The sequence below is a fragment of the Galleria mellonella genome, unplaced genomic scaffold, assembly GCF_026898425.1.
Source record: "Galleria mellonella isolate WM207_F2 unplaced genomic scaffold, CSIRO_AGI_GalMel_v1 utg223, whole genome shotgun sequence".
NCBI lineage: Eukaryota > Metazoa > Arthropoda > Insecta > Lepidoptera > Pyralidae > Galleria > Galleria mellonella.
The window spans coordinates 4,088,955-4,107,546 of record NW_026442042.1 but is presented as its reverse complement, the minus strand read 5'-3'; the positions used below and the strand labels follow the sequence as shown (position 1 = coordinate 4,107,546).

General features: G+C 35.5%; 1 protein-coding gene and 1 long non-coding RNA gene across 5 annotated transcripts in view; one reads left to right on the top strand and one right to left on the bottom strand.

The window, feature by feature from the left end:
• LOC113517419 (myelin transcription factor 1) overlaps window positions 1-18,592 on the bottom strand; it is a 289,625-nt gene continuing 271,033 nt past the window's right edge. For 2 of the 4 annotated variants that reach the window (XM_031912258.2, XM_031912261.2), the window contains 14 exons: window positions 18,023-18,095; window positions 17,705-17,745; window positions 16,614-16,772; window positions 14,736-14,985; window positions 14,101-14,298; window positions 13,659-13,869; window positions 13,369-13,532; window positions 13,168-13,265; window positions 11,916-12,126; window positions 2,805-3,014; window positions 1,963-2,025; window positions 1,224-1,513; window positions 656-816; window positions 1-289 (listed from right to left, as the gene is read on the bottom strand). In XM_031912258.2, coding sequence (XP_031768118.2) covers window positions 146-289; window positions 656-816; window positions 1,224-1,513; window positions 1,963-2,025; window positions 2,805-3,014; window positions 11,916-12,126; window positions 13,168-13,265; window positions 13,369-13,532; window positions 13,659-13,869; window positions 14,101-14,298; window positions 14,736-14,985; window positions 16,614-16,772; window positions 17,705-17,745; window positions 18,023-18,095 — 2,273 coding nt within the window. In that variant the 3' untranslated portion in view covers window positions 1-145. The remainder of the gene's footprint in view (window positions 290-655; window positions 817-1,223; window positions 1,514-1,962; window positions 2,026-2,804; window positions 3,015-11,915; window positions 12,127-13,167; window positions 13,266-13,368; window positions 13,533-13,658; window positions 13,870-14,100; window positions 14,299-14,735; window positions 14,986-16,613; window positions 16,773-17,704; window positions 17,746-18,022; window positions 18,096-18,592) is intronic. The other 2 variants (XM_031912259.2, XM_031912260.2) reach the window with 2 other exon arrangements.
• Window positions 11,588-17,107, top strand: LOC128200617 (uncharacterized). The gene is made up of 2 exons (XR_008252806.1): window positions 11,588-11,901; window positions 16,620-17,107. It is a non-coding gene; the product is annotated as an uncharacterized LOC128200617 (long non-coding RNA).

Here is an 18,592-nt window from a genome sequence, read left to right as displayed (position 1 = left end):
TCGTAGATGGGGCGATTCTCGTCGGGGCAGTAGCCGTCGGGGGAGCACAGAGTCTGCAGTTTGGTGAGATAGGAGTCGAAGTTGTCATGGGCGGGTTTCTCGCCTGGTCCGGGAGGAGGCGCTGCGCCTGGTGGGCCTGCACTGGTTACTGGCACCGCTCCCCCCGCACCGCCCGCACCCCCGCACCGCCGGGGATGCGCACATGTTCTAGTAGTGTGATCACGTTGTTGCGAAGACTTTCGTAGTACTCGTTGAGGTTGTTGTTCCTTTGAGATATTAGTTGCTGCTCCTGGAAAGACGAGAAATACTCCTTTAACAGACTCTTATTGGTACCTAACAAATATTTTTGTGGTGACTGGTGATTGGTGACTCAAGACCTATCTGCTATTCAGTGAGTTTCTATTTGCACAGAGTTGTTACTGAATCGTGGTACCATAGACTAAATAGTAATCAATGGTACTCACGAATGTTTTGTGATGTTAGTAGCACTCAAAGTTGGACGTTTGAAGCCATGACAGTACCATCTAACATAGATCAAACAAAAATATAGAATTATAATAAGTTGGTATATTTTGTAATAACTGATTGTATATTTACAATAACTAAGGGAATTTTGAAAACGCACCTTAAATAACTTAATAAATGTTGAACTTACCCTTTCTCCGTGATTTAGGTGCGTCTCCATCGCATTGATATCTGATTTGAGGCGAATCATTTGCGACTCCACTCGAGCGTTTTCACGTTGCAATTCTGTTATCTCCTGTTCAAGAGCCATCAAATCTTCGCCGTTCCCAGTCTGCATGTTCATCTCCATACCTATGTAATGTAATAATTATCGTTCAAAATACATTTTAATATTTCTAGTAATAGATTAAAGAGTGTTAAATATTGAATTTGAGTGTTTTTTATTTATAGACTTCGGAGAAGAAAAAACGATCTGATGACCTAATTGATGTAAAGCGAGTGGGTAGCCATTTTTCACAGACAGGTATCTTAAATTTTATGTATGTCTGATGTCTTCTATTATATGCTACAACATTACCGTTCCTCTACAATTAGGGTGATACTGCTCTTATATTAAATATTGCGCTGTATATCTTACACTAATAAAAAAAAGCCCACCTAATTGAGGCATCTCAAAGCTTTTAAATGTAAGGTTTTGAGCTCTACCATTCAGTGAAACATCTATAAATAAATGACATTCAACAAAAAAAAGTACATACCTGAATAAGGTTTGGGGTAGAGAGGCGTTATATCATCAGGATATTTTGGTTTCTTTGGTTGAGGTGTGGGTGTCGCGGCGCCAGCAACTGGACACCCTGACAGGGACCTATGTGTGAGGAACGAGCCGTTTATATGACCCGAGCCGTCACAACCGGGCGTTGGACAGTTCACCCCGTCGAACTTGATGGCCGATGCCGCCGCTGCAACGGCCGCCTTGTGCTGTTCCACGGTCCCACCGCTTTCCAGCACTCGCATCTTGTTGCGATTCGCAATCGGGCAACCAGAGGCACTGTTGAGTGAAAAGTTTTGAGTACTTTTAAATATGTTTTTGGCATTAACAGACGGATACAACATGGTGTTGAGTTTTGTTAACTGCTCTACTAAATACTTATTGTGATCATAGTTGTGTTATTATCAATATTAATAATATCAAAATCGATACCGTCTGTCGACATATAGAAGTAGAACGAATTCTGAATTTTTTTCGAAGGTTTAATAAGCGTTTACGTTTATACGAGTGCATTAGAGGTAGTATAAGTAACAGTACACAAATTTTTGGATAAATAAAAGAGGTGATGCGTGAATTTGCGATACAGGCTACAATATGTCAACTTATGTTTAATATCCATCTGATTTTATCAGTTCTACGTCTTATTTATTAATGTACATAGATTTTTTATAAAGTCTACTTATCTAAAATCTACGTCAGTAATATTACTCCTGTGTTTGTACTCTTACCTTCGATGCGACAAGAATTTCCCTGTAGCGTGTCCAGACCCGTCACAGCCCGGTATTGGGCATCTAAGCAGCGTGTAAATAACCAACAAACTTATTGTGAAGTTGTAACGTAGGCAAGTATAGAAGTTTTTGTCCGTATCAGTAAACAATCGTATTGCAGTATAATGCTCAAGGACACTTCAACGTTGTAAAAATATTCACGTAAATAAGTAAAAAAAATAACAACCATAAGTATGCACGTTGAAATTTTACATGTCAAGAGCATTAACCTTATTAGATATATTATGAGATGTGTTGCAATTAACGATTGTAGTATCTGTGTCGTTTGCAATGCTTCATATATGTTGAATACAGAATTTAATATCATTAGTTTATTGACATACTCTACCTACATATTGCCAGGCTTATTACCTAAGCAGTCGACTGTACTAAAACCGATAACAAATAATAGGAAGGAAAATAATTCAATTATAATAAATATATCATGTACCTCCTACCTATATGCATACAATGTATACTACTAATTTTATTCTCAAATGTTAGCGTCTATGCTTGTATTAGGTACCTATTATGAAAGTAAGTACAAATAATGTAGATATTATCATATAGGTATGCATCAAGATACCTATTCGTGTAATCTAAAATCTCTTATTTACAATCTATATAAATAAATGAAGGGAAAGGTGTTTTATAATTAGGTAAAAGTTATAAGTAGAAATGTAATTAATAGCCGTCTTTCTCGTCTCGACATTTAACTTGATTAAGTTAATCCAAATTTTTATTCTGTAAACGTAACTAAACTCTAAATTATATAATTAGAATATGATGAATAGTTATTTTACCTCAGAGGTTCAGAGTCCTGTCCGTCTCTTGGTTTGCTCTTTGGTTTGTTAGCTCTCGGACAACCAGATAGCGAGCGGTGTGACGAGTAGTTGCCGGTCACGTGCCCAGAGCCATCGCACCCTGGTGTAGGACACTTCAACTCCTGAGAGTGTGGCTGAAGTTGTGAGCGGTCGGCGCGCGGACATCCCGATAGGCTGCACATATACAAACTGCTTACAATGGCGTGGCGGGGCAACATGCCAAAAAGTTGGCTGCACATGGAAATTGCTTGCAATGGCGTGGTGGGATAATATGACAAAAACTTGACTGCACATGTACAACGCGTACAATGGCGTGGTGGAGTAATATGCCAAATGTTGGCTGCACATGTACAACGTGTACAATGGCGTAGTGGGGTAACATGGCAAAAAGTTGGCTGCATATGTACAACGCGTACAACAGCGGGGGAGAGGATTGTTAGTTATGCGGACTGTGAGTCCTATTGCTAGCAATATGCCTCATAAGGTCGTCCTCCACGTGGTTCCCCCTGGGAAACCGCCGTGCTGAATTTCTGGTGTATTCATCACGATGGGCTAACTGGCCTCCTTTTTTATTCTCACCCATCACCCCTCACTGGTGTTCCGTCAGGGATACCGTTAGCGCAGGTGGGGTAACCATTTCATTAATCATCAATAAAAAAAAAAGGATACAATAGCATTGTCCAATATGCCAAAAAGTTGGCTGCACATGCATAACGCTTACAGTGACGTGGCGAAGTAACATGTCATTATACTAGGTGCCTATTGGTTGGATTTATAGTTTGTATAATTACATACGAATAAATATACCTCACTCAAATAGATATATGAGTCCTACGTAGTTTTAAATGACACATAATAAGAAATATTTATTGAAGAATAATGAGTTCTCATATTGAATATTATTGTTACGTGGTTTTACACAACAAATGGATTATTACCGGTACGGTTTGTACTATACGTTTAAACTACAAAGTACAGTCATGTATCTATAAATATATATACATTTGTTAACTCGGCTATATTATGTAAGTACGATGTTTAACGTTTGAGTTGATGAACCTTTTAGTATTTATTTAGGTATCTATAATAATGAAAATATTTAAATACGACTCGGTGTATTTAATATTTTGTCACACTAGCAGCATCACAATTAACGTAATATAATATACTGTATGTATCTACTTAAGTCTTTAATTACATCAAATTAAAGGCTTGTCTGTAAATTAATATTATATTTTAACTATATAGGTATATTTATAATAGTTACCTGTTCGATTTATTAGCATTAATTATAAATTTATATTTTAAGTATTTACTTTAAATAATCAGTTTGACATATACATAAGTATTTAACATTAGTAATTATATATCTATTTATTATTATTATTGCAAACTAGCCTATGTCCTTCTCCTTCCAAAACAATCTAAGTGTATATCAAATTTTATGAAGATCGAGTAAGTCATTAAGTTGTTAAGAGTTAACAAATAAATAAACAAACAAATTCACTTTCATATTCATGATATAACCTTTTACAACCTGAACGACTTCACCAATTGTGATTAAATTTGGTATATATGTACAATTAGGCATAAAGAAGGACATAGACTAATTTTATCCCAGCCAATCAATATGATTATCAGTCACGTGAACGAAGTCGCGGGTAAAAAATAGTAACTAGTATAAAATGCTCTACTGGTCCACAAAGTGTATGAAGTAAGAACGAATATCTATGTCGTAAATCATACAGTATTATAATTATTTAAATTGGTTTTACTCACGTATTAACTTTGGGGTTACCCAACTAGTTATGAAATTGATAGGAGATCATATTCATAAGCACAGTAAGAGTTATATATAAATAATTATAATAAAGTAAAAAGGAAGTTAATTTTTTTATGCAATTTACAATGGCAAACAAGCTGACGGCCCACCTTATGGGAAGTGGTAATCGTCGCCTATAGATATGAATAGATTCTCTTTTATAAATACCTATTTCAGTCAAATACCAAATAAAATATATTTAAGAGGTACTATCCTTTCTATGTATATATAGTTTACAGATTTTCTGGTAATAAGAAAATCCAATTGTTGCGCATGGATAGGTTTCCGAAGAATAAAAAGTCATCTTTTTTGTTAGATTTATATTTTACTGTATTCTTAAAACAGTCAGGTCTAAATATATCTATTATTATTGAGAAATAGGCTTTTTCAAGTAGAAAAAAGTGTAACATTGCGACCTCTGTGATTTTTTGTGCTAACCCTTTTTAAAGTAGGCGGCTAATTTCTGTTAATGATGATGTTTAAGATGTTCTTAGCAACGATGTTTTTTTTATATCCTTACGATATAAAGTATTTTACAAAGGAGATATATTGTTTATGTATAAGTGGGCTATAGTCGCAAATTATATGCTGTGGTGTTTCTTCTTCATCTTGACAAAATAAATAGAAGCTATCTACTTACTACCATTTTTTTTGTTTAAATATAGTATCTAAGAATAAAAGATATTTGAATAATAGATATTAGAGTTATATTGATGTAAGTTATTGTGTTATCAGTTTAATGTGTTAGTATCTATTATAATGTAATGTAGGACAAAGTTTTTACCAATGTCTTCTTCCGCATGGCTAGGATAATATCATGATTAACCACGATAAATGTATATCCGTTTTCTTCCCAAATATTATGCGTAAGCTAATTTACAATGATTATTCATAATTTTAAAAGGAGTTAATAAACAGAGATAAATGATTACAAATTGGTATCCCAAATACAAAATACAGTAACCGAAAGTGAGGCAATTAAAAAGATGGGAAGACGACGTAAAAGCCATTGCTGGAAATACATGGTCAAGGTCAGCTAGAAACAGAGAAGGATGGAAGGAATTGGAAGAGGTCTATGTCGAAAAAGGCAAACGGATACGATTGTCGATGTAATACGAGGTCTGTCCGGAAAGTTCGTATAAACTGGAATGCGAGAAAGATAAATTATGTCCCTAACAATGCTTCAGTTCTGGTCTGACCGCCGTTCCACGCCAAATACAACGAAACCCCGTCGGCAACAGCGAAAGTGAGGCAAGAATTGAAGAGAACAATTTATGGGGATGATGCTGTGAAGGAACCAACCGTCCACAAGTGGCTAAAAAGATTAAGATAGGGCCGAGAAAGAGTTCGAGGTTCGGGGGATTGTCCATCAAGAATTCGTCCCTCCAGGCCAGACAGTTGATGGAAAATTCTACGTCGATGTGCTCAGACGCCTCAAAGCTCGTGTGGCACGAGTTCGTCCAGAATTGGCGCGGGAGGGGCGTTGGATTCTTCACCACGACAATGCCCCTGCCCACACCTCTCTTGTTGTCCGTGAGTTTTTGAGTAAAAATTCCATTACGACCGAACACCCCCCTATTCGCCGGATTTGGCCCCGTGTGAAAAAACCAAATTGGTACTTCGGGGGCGGCATTTGGGGGACATAAATGAGATAAAAAAAGCTACGACGGGGCAGCTGAGAAAACTACAACCAGAGGACTTTCAAGGAGCCTTCTCACAGTGGAAACGGCGTTGGCACAAGTGCATTATGTCAAAGTGGGAGTACTTTGAAGGGGATAAAATTGATTTACCTGAATAATTGTAAAATAAAATTTTTAAAAAACTTTTATACGTACTTTCCGGACAAACCTCGTAGAATAAATTAACTAGAAATAAGAATAAATATTATTATCCGAATTAAAGGCAATTATTATTTGTTTATTACTAAAGTTTATAACGATTGGTTGAGTTGTTAAGGGATGGAACAAATTCATTTTTACATCTATAATATAAATAAGGATAAAGTTATTGAATTTTCTTCCTTACTAATGGAGCAGTTATTTACTTACATACTCTTTTAAATTATGATTATTAGTGCACAATTTATGCAGTAAATTATATTTGGCCTCGTATATAATATTTTGTATGTATAAGTAATGAGAGTGCTAGCTTTACTGAACATGTGTAAGTAGACGGTGGTATTGATAAAATTTATTTATTTATTTAATATTTTTAGTTAAGTGCAATTTATATAATAAAAGAAAAATTTAATGCAAATATTTATTTTCTAGAAAATCGAATGAATAAATGAATGAGTATACTTTATTTGCATTATACAATATAGGAAATAAGCAAGTCAATTTACAAGTGATGTTTTGTCTAGATTTGAGGCGTAGAGGCATTTACACAAACTGCCTGTATTTTAGAATTTAAAAAGATCGATATTTCAAATTAAATAATGTAACTTTATTTCGGTAAAATAAAAAATAAAAAGTATAAAAAACAAATGATACCATCTTAGATCAGAAAAACCATTACGTCAAATAAAATTTAATATACTCATATTAATATTATATTTATAAAATTTTAGTTGCATCGTGTCATAATAACTGTCGGTGTAAATGGGTCGTCAAGCACAATACTGAACATGGTAAACTTGGCATGCGGTTATTGTGTTCTGCAGTTGAATCTCGCGAGACTTCAATTGGGTTCGGAAATGCGCAAATTGTCGTTCAGGGGCGCATTCGTCGCTGCGCTCTGATATCACCGCGTTTCACGAATATTATACCCTTTTATAAGGTTGGCACAAGCGTGATTTAAAATAATGTTATTATTAGTTTTAATATTCGCATTCAAGCAATTTATACTTTATTCGATTATTTCTTTCGTATATTAATTATTCTAAAAAAGTCTAATATAATAGTATTATATTATGTTTATTAAACTTTCAAATAAATAATTAATAATATATATTATTAGACATCAGTACACCTTCTGTATTGTGGCCTAGTAAATAGTGTTAGTATGTTAAAGTAAGATATATGGTACTCTCTATTGAGATTGTGGAAGTAGTTTAAATTACATTAAGTTGAGCATTATTTGTAATTGTTTATAATTTATACTCATATTTTCAACAGGTTTAAGGACGCGGCAACCCTATATGACAATATTGCCACCGCGAAAATACGTGTGTACCGCACGGATATTGGCGCTTGCCTGCGGTGCGTAGCGAAGTTGCCCGATATGTGACCGGAGCCGTCGCAGCTCTCGACGGGGCACTGGATGAGCTCCCTCGATTCCCGAATCCGGTAACCCAGTTTGCCGTAAAAGTCGTCGCGATGGAAGCTAGTATGAATAAATACATACGTATTCATATAAAACAACTCAATATGAACAAAAAAGAAATTACACAACTAAAAATAGATAATACTAAATGAATATAAAATTAAGATTGTATAAGAGCGACCTTAATTATATGCTCACTCGTAGACATACTCCACAAAGTCGTAGAGTGCGCAATGTATCAGCATGGTGTTCTAAATAAAGAATAAACAAAGTTCTATCTTTAGAAGATCGCTATCTACACGAAGTAAGCACCAAATGTTTACAAAATTATTAATATTATTACTCATTGTTGTTTACACGTCTTTAAAATTCAAATGGAAAACTATTTCAAACTTTTATAAACTTTTGTATCTCACCTGTTTCGCTGCATATCTGTGCACTTTGTGATGTTTACGATATAAATAACACTATAAAAACATTAAATGTGCGTATATCTTATCGTTCAAAAAGTTTATCTAGTTATGCTGTTAATGTGCGCATAGCGTGGAGCGCGCCTGCGCTCGCGCAGGTATATTTAGACTGATCCGCCGAGTGTGACTGGGCTGCGTTCGAAAACGTTCTGTTGATAATTTTGTAGCATTTTTATAACCTAACGCTTGCAATAATTACACGTGGTTATCGAACATGAATTTACGTTCTGTTAATAAATTTAAATAACTTATGTTACGTAATGCAATAAGATTTCAAATTGTATTTTTAGATGTATTCTTTTTATTTATATACTTCCGTATTCATAATAATATGTTTATAAACAAAAAAAGCATATCGTATACAATACTCAATGTACTTAATACTTAATAGTGTAGATGTATGAAAGATTTTTAATTCGTCTTACGTATAAAATATTAGGAGCGTTTCCGAACGCATCGGTCGATTGTCGCCATTGAGAAGTGAGTCAAAGTACGTTAAAGCCGTAGGTAGAGCGAGAAAGCGAAACGAACCACATACGGTTTTACTTACATCATACTTGCATGTCATTAATTTTTTTCGTAAGTAACCAAAAGTTTTACAATAAAAATAAAATGACAAATAAGCAACTCAATTATGACAAAGTTTTTATAGATATGTGTACATTATTATATACGCCTAAGGTACTTGTCAAGCGACTTCAAAAGGATTCCAAATTTGCCTAATTTATTTTCAGTGCGTTACGCTAAGATATTAATAGTTTTTTTTTTAGTTGATAGGGTTCACTTTTATAATAATAACTTTGTTACGATTGAATGGCACGATTTTTTTTTTGGGGTGGTAAATTTTATACTTTTTGCTTAGTATTTACTTACGAGTACCTATGTAATGAACAGGTAATTATTGGTATTCGATAGAAGAGTTATATTAAAATTAAAACAAATATACTAGTAGACAGATATTTATCTATCAAATAACATTTAGTATGTTTATATGTGTACTGTTGGACATTAGGATTAAATTTAATGTATAACATTTAAAAATTATACGTTGGGTAAAAATAAATGAAATAGTAAAAAAAAATTATTTAATTTAAATTTGTCTAAATAGGTATAAAGTAAAACTCAAATTATATGACTAAGTTATTAAATACTTACTTTACGTAATTATGAAATAGCAGTAGTCCATGACATCACGAACCTATTTATTTTGTCAAGGCAAATGTGCTCGAATGTGCTTTCCTTTGTATATGTTATGTCTTAGAAATGTGTTCATATTGTGAATGGTCTTATAAAGGAGCATAACAAAGCAAGTGGTTTTTAAGATCTTATTAAGTAGGAAGGTATTGATGGACTACTCTTGGATAGTATTCAATACAAACATGTTGTTTAGAAAATCAGAACCAGTAATAGTTTTTAAACTGTAGTTTAACTTAAATACAAGCTGTATTCTAGTGGAACTGCAAACAAGTGTGTTGGATTTCATAAAAGTATCTGCTTTTGTGAACTTGTTTAGTCTTTAATTACGAAGACTTTACTATTTAAATCATTTTAATTATAAATGTCAGTAAATATCTAATACAACGTCACGTAAAATATATGGGTAGCGCATATAATTATCTAGAAAATAGTATAATATAATGAATTTTGTTATCTGCTTTTACAATATAATTTAATAGAAAAATTAAGAAATATAATTATTATTACACTTTATTCTTACATTATTATGGTTTTCTAACTACTTATACAATCATGGAAAATACATACTTTATATTTATAAGATAGAAATTCTGCAGCTTATTATGGTGTTTCATAACAGGTCAATGTGATCAACAAATGCCAATAAAACTAAAGGTTAGAAACAAGTATCTACGTGAATTATACAGCCATCGTTCTTATATGGTTCGAAACATAAAAGAATGACATTGAAGTCTGGCAACAATAGACTGTGTCGGTGTTGAGATTGATTGAGTCGCTTTTCTCTAAACCTATCTTTAAATCTAATATTTTAATATGGTTGTTTTGCAAAATTACAGTTTTATGAACCACATTATTATATAATAATTTTCACTTAAATCTATTAGAAATTTAATTTACATTGATTCTTAGAATAAAGACTTCACTGTGATATTAAATGGAAATATTAATTTTAGAGAGAGCCTTTTAGTCTTAGACAAATAGCGCCTCAGAATCTTTTATGAATTTAATGTGGTAATTAAAAAGAAAGAAATGACGCCTTCGATTCGACCCTATTAAGAGAGTACATAACAAAATGTGACATTTATCTGTAAAATTTTTAAAAATAATTGAATTATTTTAAATGTTTTTGATGGATTACCTATTTAAAAAGTATTTTACCTACGAAATAAAACTATAATCACTCAGCAATATTTTTATTAAGCTGTCACTGAAAATTTGGATTTTGATAGCAATTTTTGTTAGTTTTTGAAAGTTTTAATGATATATTTATATGCAACGAATTCTATGTTTAACGTTTTGGTTAGCCAACAAAGGACTTTTTAGATAAACAATCAGAAACATTAAAAAATGTTATATATTGTTTTAAATTGATAGATAATTGCAATGTTGCCGTACTTAAACAAAAGTTATGAACACTCTTAATAATAGAACAAGTTGTATTAATCAACTAACGAACTACATTTCAACTTAATTTTTTGCTTTTGAAATTTACAATAACTTTATACTCCTTACAAAGTTGAATTAATATAATAAGATTTGAATAGCACGATAATTATTTTAGATCGTAAATGACGCTGTTTATCGGAGAATACTTTTAACCCATTTATGGATTAAGACGCAATTATGTCCCGTACCTAATACCCAAAAATTTTTCAACAAATAACAACCCTCCGTTGAATATTGGCGCAGATTTGGCTGTTATCCTTACTAATATTGTAACTGTGAAAGTGAGTTTGTTTGTATGTCACTTTTTGGAACCTTATTGGTTAATTCAATCTTCATAAAATTTTATACATACCTACGTAACAAACTATTTGAGATGATAATAGCTAATATTTATGTCAGCTAATTAACATGTCCTGGTCAACAAACGAAGTCGCGGGTAAAAGCTAGTAAGGAATAAGGGGGTGTTCAAGGCGTTCAATTTAGGGAGGGGGAGGGGGTTTTGTAAAACGTAACGATGCTTTACAGGGTGAGATGGTGGTTCGAAAAACGCGTTACGTAACATTTTTTTTTTATTTAAATAAAAAACTAAAATTCAAATCTCCATAGTTGGTAACCCTTTTCGTTTATGTTTTAAGGGGAATCCCTCGACTGTATTACACGTAATTTTTATTTTGTTTTCATTGTCACTAATTAGTTAGTGTTGAGACTTTTAGGTCAAAATAACCACTTATGTGTTAAATATCGTTTAGTGAGAGAACAGGGAGGGGTGGGCTTACAGAAAAATATTACGGCGAGTTACACAGGGAATGAAGAGTCAATAATATTCAAAAATTGCGTAATGTAATACATGAAAGTCCCATAAGGAGATGGTAACACGGTTGGTATATTCACCTGCTGTCTTTGGGCTTGTCGTGCGGCGCGTGCGGCGGTGGCATATAGCAGGGCGGTGAATATGGCGGCGCGTGCGGCGGGTACGCGGGCGGCGGGTACGCGCCGCACTGGTATTGGTAGCCGCCGTAGCCTGCCGCTGCCGCCGCTGCCGCGTAATCCGGCTGCCCGAGGCCGTAGCCCGCAACAGGATGGGGACTGACGCCGCCGTAACCTGGTGTCAAGGAAAAATCGTTTTAATTTTTTTATTTCCCAAAATTAGATGTCAGTAATGAGAACATTGTGTTATCGTATACAGCTAGCGAGACATCAATAAGAGATGATAGATGAAGATGAAAGCAGGTCAGTTGGCTCATTGTTATTAACTAATGTTTCCAGGGAGTTAATCGGGGGACCGCGTGGAGGTCGACCTGGCAGGGTATATTGTTAATGATGGGGTTCCTGTTAATGCCAATGCTTCCCTATTCTCCAATAATGCGGATTAGCAGTCCCATGAAGTTAGTCAAGCTCAATCAAATGTGACTAATATAGAATTAACTGTATTTTTTATATTAGAGCGAGACGTCCTACTTTATCGTTAGCAAAAAAAAAACGTTATATAGATATAGAAATAAATATATGAAAACCAAAGGATCGTCTTTTGTTTATATTGTATTCATAATACAAATTATGTTATTATTGTTCCAATCCTTATAAATCTACCATATTAGTAGAATATGTTGGATATTCTACTAGTATGGTAGATTTATAAGACATGATGATACTTAAAGCTTTAAAATGCACTAATACGCAAAAACCTCTGCATAGAGTACCACAGGGTCGCACAACTTAGTAACCGGCGTCGCGGCGTGAGGCGTTTGTATTAGCAGCATTACTTCGGGCGCATGTTGCGGTTCGCGGGATACAGCGGGGAGTCATTACGCGGTCGCGTTTTAATTTGTACGACGTGTTTTACGGCACCGCCGCGACGCGTCGTATGCACGGGCCTTAACCCTTACACGTATACGGAACATGTGATAGCTCATCTGGTTGATTATTGTAGGGGTGTGGAGTGAAGAATTCTTAAGTTTCATTTTAATTATTAACGCTTTCATTATATTTAATTACTAGCTGTTGTTATCCGGGCGAGATTTTGTTGGCGTGTCTTTATATTGATTTTTATTTTCTATGCGCACATTATTTGTTTTATAATAAATCTTTGTAATTGTAATGTAAATAAAGGAGATAAACTTCTGTATTGTAATAAAAATATTACCAGCTGCGTCTCGATGATAGGCTTCTAGGTATGGATGACTTCCCCCGCTGTCTGGCGTTGATTCTCGACTGTACGACACACCACCGGGGAAACTGCGACTGCATAATAAGAATAAATATTTAGAATATGTTAATTTCTGATGTGCAATGGTTTTACGAAATATTAAGTTGTCATGCTATTAGTTCCTACTGAATGCCTCACCTATGTGGTAAACGTGACACACTAAGGTCGAGGGTCTGGCCCTGCGGACTGGGCACCTGTGGACTGGCGGTGAGCTGGGGCGAAGCGCCCGGCTGTGGACTGCCTCGGGCTCCGCCCCCGCTGCCGCCACCGGCGCTCGTGTAAACCGGTGACGCATATGGACCCTGTTGTAAAAATTTACTTTTTATATTCGGGACCAGATTATTATTATAGAAATGGATTCATTATTTATATGTCTGTTTGTTGTTTATTGTAGATCTATCATAAAGTTGAATGTCTTCAAATCTCACCTGTGGACTACCACTAGACGTGGAAAGATCTATGGCCGGACGGGGATCTCTGGGATCTCTTGGCGTAGGACTGCGCGGTCGTTGCGCTTGTGCCGCCGCTATCTTCACCGAGAGGTTGATGGCGGAGAAGCCTGGGGGCACCCCGGGCCCCATTGCGCTGACGCCGCCCACTGCACCTACTCCGCTACTCGTTTCGTAGTGGTACATTGGTCTAGATGGACAGGATGGGCCGTTGAGGATCTCACTGAACGCTATGATTCTACTAAATATGAAAAAAGACGAGATACTAGGCACCGTACTGCGTAAGTAGATGCGTAATAGTCACAAATAAGCCGAATGTTTTTCGAGTAGAGAAATTTTAAGAGGGGTCTCGTTTACCACAATAGATAAGGCATTTCTAAATTTAGCTTAAGCTAATGACATGGAAGTTTTCGCAACGTACCTAGGGTAAATTGGTCCGGAGCTGGCCTCCTGTTCGGACTGGTCTGTTTTCATAGGCGTGGGTAAGTGAGGGTCGTGGTACCGCTCTTCCTCCCAGCCATACGAGCGCTGCGGACATTGTGCCGGATCATACCGCTCGAAGGCTGGAGCGCCTTCGTAGCACCGGGATTCATAACCGTACCGCGCTTCGTTCATTTGACTACGGGAAAGATGTTTAGGTTATATTGATTTGCAAGACTTATTAAAATATTATATCTTACTAATAATAATATATTATGAATACGCATGTCGTGGCGGCCTTTAATTGAGACAGCATTTTATAATGTAACCATATTATCATGTATTTTTAGTAGATATAAATGTATGCTTTGTTGGTTGTTCTTAAATAAATAAATAAAGTTAGTACGCTTCTGTCAAAAAATAAAGACTCTTAATTCTCGTGTAACACTGCATTTTTTTCCTCAGAATTTTAATACAATTATGTCATTTGTATTTCCCAATTAACAGTTATTTTTAAAGGAGTGGCTGTGTTATGTTTCTAGGGGTATTTTTTCCATGATCATCATATTAATTCCCTATTCCTGAAAATGGGTCTTTCAGTGTTTTTTCTATAAAGATAGTAATTGAAAAATATACCTGTAAGAGCGGACGTGGTCATCTAGTGGCCGCTCATACGGCGATCTCTGGTCTGGCGGCGCGCCGTAGCCGGCGTGGCGCGTCTCCATCCCGGGAGAGTCGCGCTCGGGCTCGGCGGCCTCGCGCTTAGGGACCAGCAGTTCGGGAGCTTCTCGCTTCACCGCGGGACTGCGCGGCGATGCCGCCTGCTCGCGTTCGCGCACGTTCACTGTGCTCTCGCTTGTTATTGTGATTGGAGTTTGTGGCGGCACTGTGTAGGCATAAAAAACAATTAAATCATCATCATCATTATACACGCCTTTAACTGTCCACTGCTGAACATAAGCCTCCCCCTTGGGGGTTTTTGTCATTAGTTGCCATGTTTAGCAGACGGATTGGAAACCGCAGTTAGGCTTTGGATATGTTTTAAGAGGGAGATAAAAAACAAATAAATACCACCGTATACCATAAATCCCACAACGTCTGTATACTTTTTTTGTAAATGTAAACTTAAACCGCTTTTCTACCAAGGATGTTAAAATTAAGTATAAACAATCAACATCTTCAAGCTGCTGCTAAAGCCTATCAGATGGCGCTAAAAAGTAGTATCAACAATCTATTCATCAAGATCTACTTAAGTTATTAAAAGTTAGTGTGTCTATATTATTTACAATATTTTTCCCCTTGTTTTCTAGAATTTACTAAGCAGATACGTCGTGGAGTCATTAATTACTAAAGGTTTTTTAAACTCCATCTTATAATACTACTATCACATCAGTACTTAGAAACTTCATTCTTGTATTGTTATTGGGTCTTTCTAAATTTAGTTAGTAATACAAATTCGTCTATTTGTAGTAATCTTTGTTTTATATAATAAAGCAATCGAGCTGATGGCTCATTCGATGGAAATTGGTAATCGTAGTTTATTAAAGGGCTGCTCGTATCACCGAATACAGCTTTACATTACATATTAGATTACAAATACTTTACGCACCTCAGACTACTAACGTCAACCCAAGTGTCAAACGACTGAAATTGGGCTCCGAGCTAAGATTTATTAATTGCCTAATGATACCTAATTTAGAGGTGAAATACGTGTCGTAACATGTACGTAGACTGAATAATGGTCAGCGATTGATAACTAAAAGGTGAGGTCGTAGAATTACTATTAATAATTATAATTAATCTTCAAATACTGGCATATTTCAGGATTGATTATTATGACGCATATGGCAATGGTAGTGGAATGAAACAATTTTAATCACTACTTGATTGATAAGTGATATGGTCTCCTGCAAAATAACAGTGAAACATATTATGGCTGGAGTTACGTATTCCATATTCCTTTTCTTTCTCTATGAGTTCCTAACAATATTACCGAATCGAATTCGAAACCATACTTAAAATAACTAAATAATGTACCTACTTTTGTACTGTAAAGAAAACTTACGACGTAATAATATTACTCAATATACTTTTTTATTCATACTACGAACGTTAAATATTTATTCGAGCTGACCTCATTTTTCTCATTTGTAATTCGGATATAACAAAGAAATACACAACTTTGCTACTTACATAAAACATATATTTTTATGCATGTTTTAGTAACGGCAACGGATCAGGTCATTTTAAACTAGGTATTTCTTATTTTATTTACAAAATTGTCCACGGTGTTATCAATATATATCTATAGGCGACGGAGGGCATTTTTCCTCAGGTGGGATCCCAGAATTTATGTCATTCTAAGTAACCCAAAAAAAAATCTACTTCCTGCCATGTCTCTTAGTCTGTATTTGAGATGCGTATGTGTTGAGTGTTACGTTTACCAAAACGGCGACAGTCGACAATGACTCTGATTACACCAATAAGGATTATACAGCATTTTTTTTTATTTACCTGTAGGCCTAGCTCTTTGTGACCTGGCGGCTGCTTTCCTGGCAGCAGCGGTCGGGCAGCCGGAGAGCGAGCGGTGTGTGCTGCGGTTGGAGCTGACGTGACCGCGACCGTTGCACCCCGGCGTGGGGCACTTCAAGATCGTCTCGTGCAACGCCAATACTATACAGAACGAATTATAATGTATAGAATTTGTGATTGGAAGTGATCTACTCGTATTATAAAAATATATAACAACAGTGCTCAGGAAATAATACGTATTTCTTTCTTTTTTTTGTTTAATGTATTAATTATCATATTTTTTCTGATAATATATAACTATAAACCAAATCTTTTTGTAATATGGATAAAATCATATTACGCTGACCCCAAATGATTGGGATAGGGGTAGGAAGATGATGATTTTTTCTGAACAGTAACCGCGTATTTTATTATATGTTACGCAGTGTATTTACAGAATAGATTCCTTCATCGTAGTACTTATAATTAATCAGATTTTTTTAATCTGATACGTATATGGCTTTGGTTCTCTCACAGTTTTTTTTTAAATTTAATTATTAGAAATAGATCGATTGACATTAAGAATGTTTTTGAGTAGTTTGTCCATTATCTGGTTTGTCGACTGTACCTATGTTTTATTATGTTTCTTAAACAGTCTCTATTTCATGTCTGTACCTATGGTCTGTAAAGAGATATACAGTTCTTTCTGTTTACTCCGTAAAGAGTTGATGTTATTCTAATTATTGTTCTGATTACATCTATTTTTATACGTTTCCATTAGATATTTGAAAGTATCTACTCCTTTGTTAATATGCACATAGGAGACTACATATTAATATCGAATAATTAAATGAAATCTACGATAAATAAAAATTAAGTTTACTGGAAGAAATGAACATATTCCGGCACTTGTGTGTGATAATACAGGTAAATCGCAAATAAAAATAAATGATTAAATAAAGTAAGTAACAGTAGCAAATAATGAAAATAATAATTGGCATGTAAAAAATAACTATTTGACTAAACAAATGTGTAATAGGTTATAATGATAAAAAACAATATGAGAAGGAATATTGTTATTTGATTTTACTCACTCTCCGGTGTGACTTTATCCTTTCTTGGGCATCCTGACAGACTAAACAACAAACGATAATATTTAAGTATGGATGTAAATTGTATATGAAAGTTGAAGAATAGATAATATACAATATATTCGATGTAGGTACGTAGTTCAGTTGATCAAGATTTGATATAGATTTTGTACAGGTATAATTTAAAAAATTAACTACATCGTTATTGTTTAATCGATAATCGATTTGAGTTTTGAAAGTCACATTCTAAGGTTAGTATTAGGGAGGATCTCGTTCGTTTTCAGTTACCACTGCAATGCATGAGAGTCATCGACAACTCACCTCCTGTGATGCGTGTACAGGCCGGTGACGTGGCCCTGCCCATTGCAACCGGGAGTAGGACACTTGTTGCCTTCTGTGAACAAATCGACCGGTGCACAAATTAGTATTTTCCTAATCATCGGGTGGGGGCGTGCGAGGCCGATCGATACGGGCGGGCGTGCCGCCGACGAGGCGTACCTGCGCGGCCCCGCCCCGCACCCGCTCTGCCCCACCCCATCGTCAACTTCAAAGAAAAAATAAAGAACGCCAGGCGGCTGCGCGCGGACTCACAATTTTTCTTTCAGGAGTAGCGGGGCGGCGCTATAGCGCCCCGCCTACCGCCTGCCCTGACCCGTTTTTATTGCGCGTCACCCTGACATAAACCTAGCTACTGAGCAATACGAGGAAAATGTTTAGGTACCTTATATACGATATCAACGTAGGTGGAGTCTAACCTTACTTTAACCATCGTTGACTAAATTATGAAAGACATTTTACAAACGAGATAATTTGTTGCTAGCGTTCTAACTAACTGTCTAAAGAAAGCAGGATTATCTTAAACAAATATACTTAAATTGAATTATAGACATC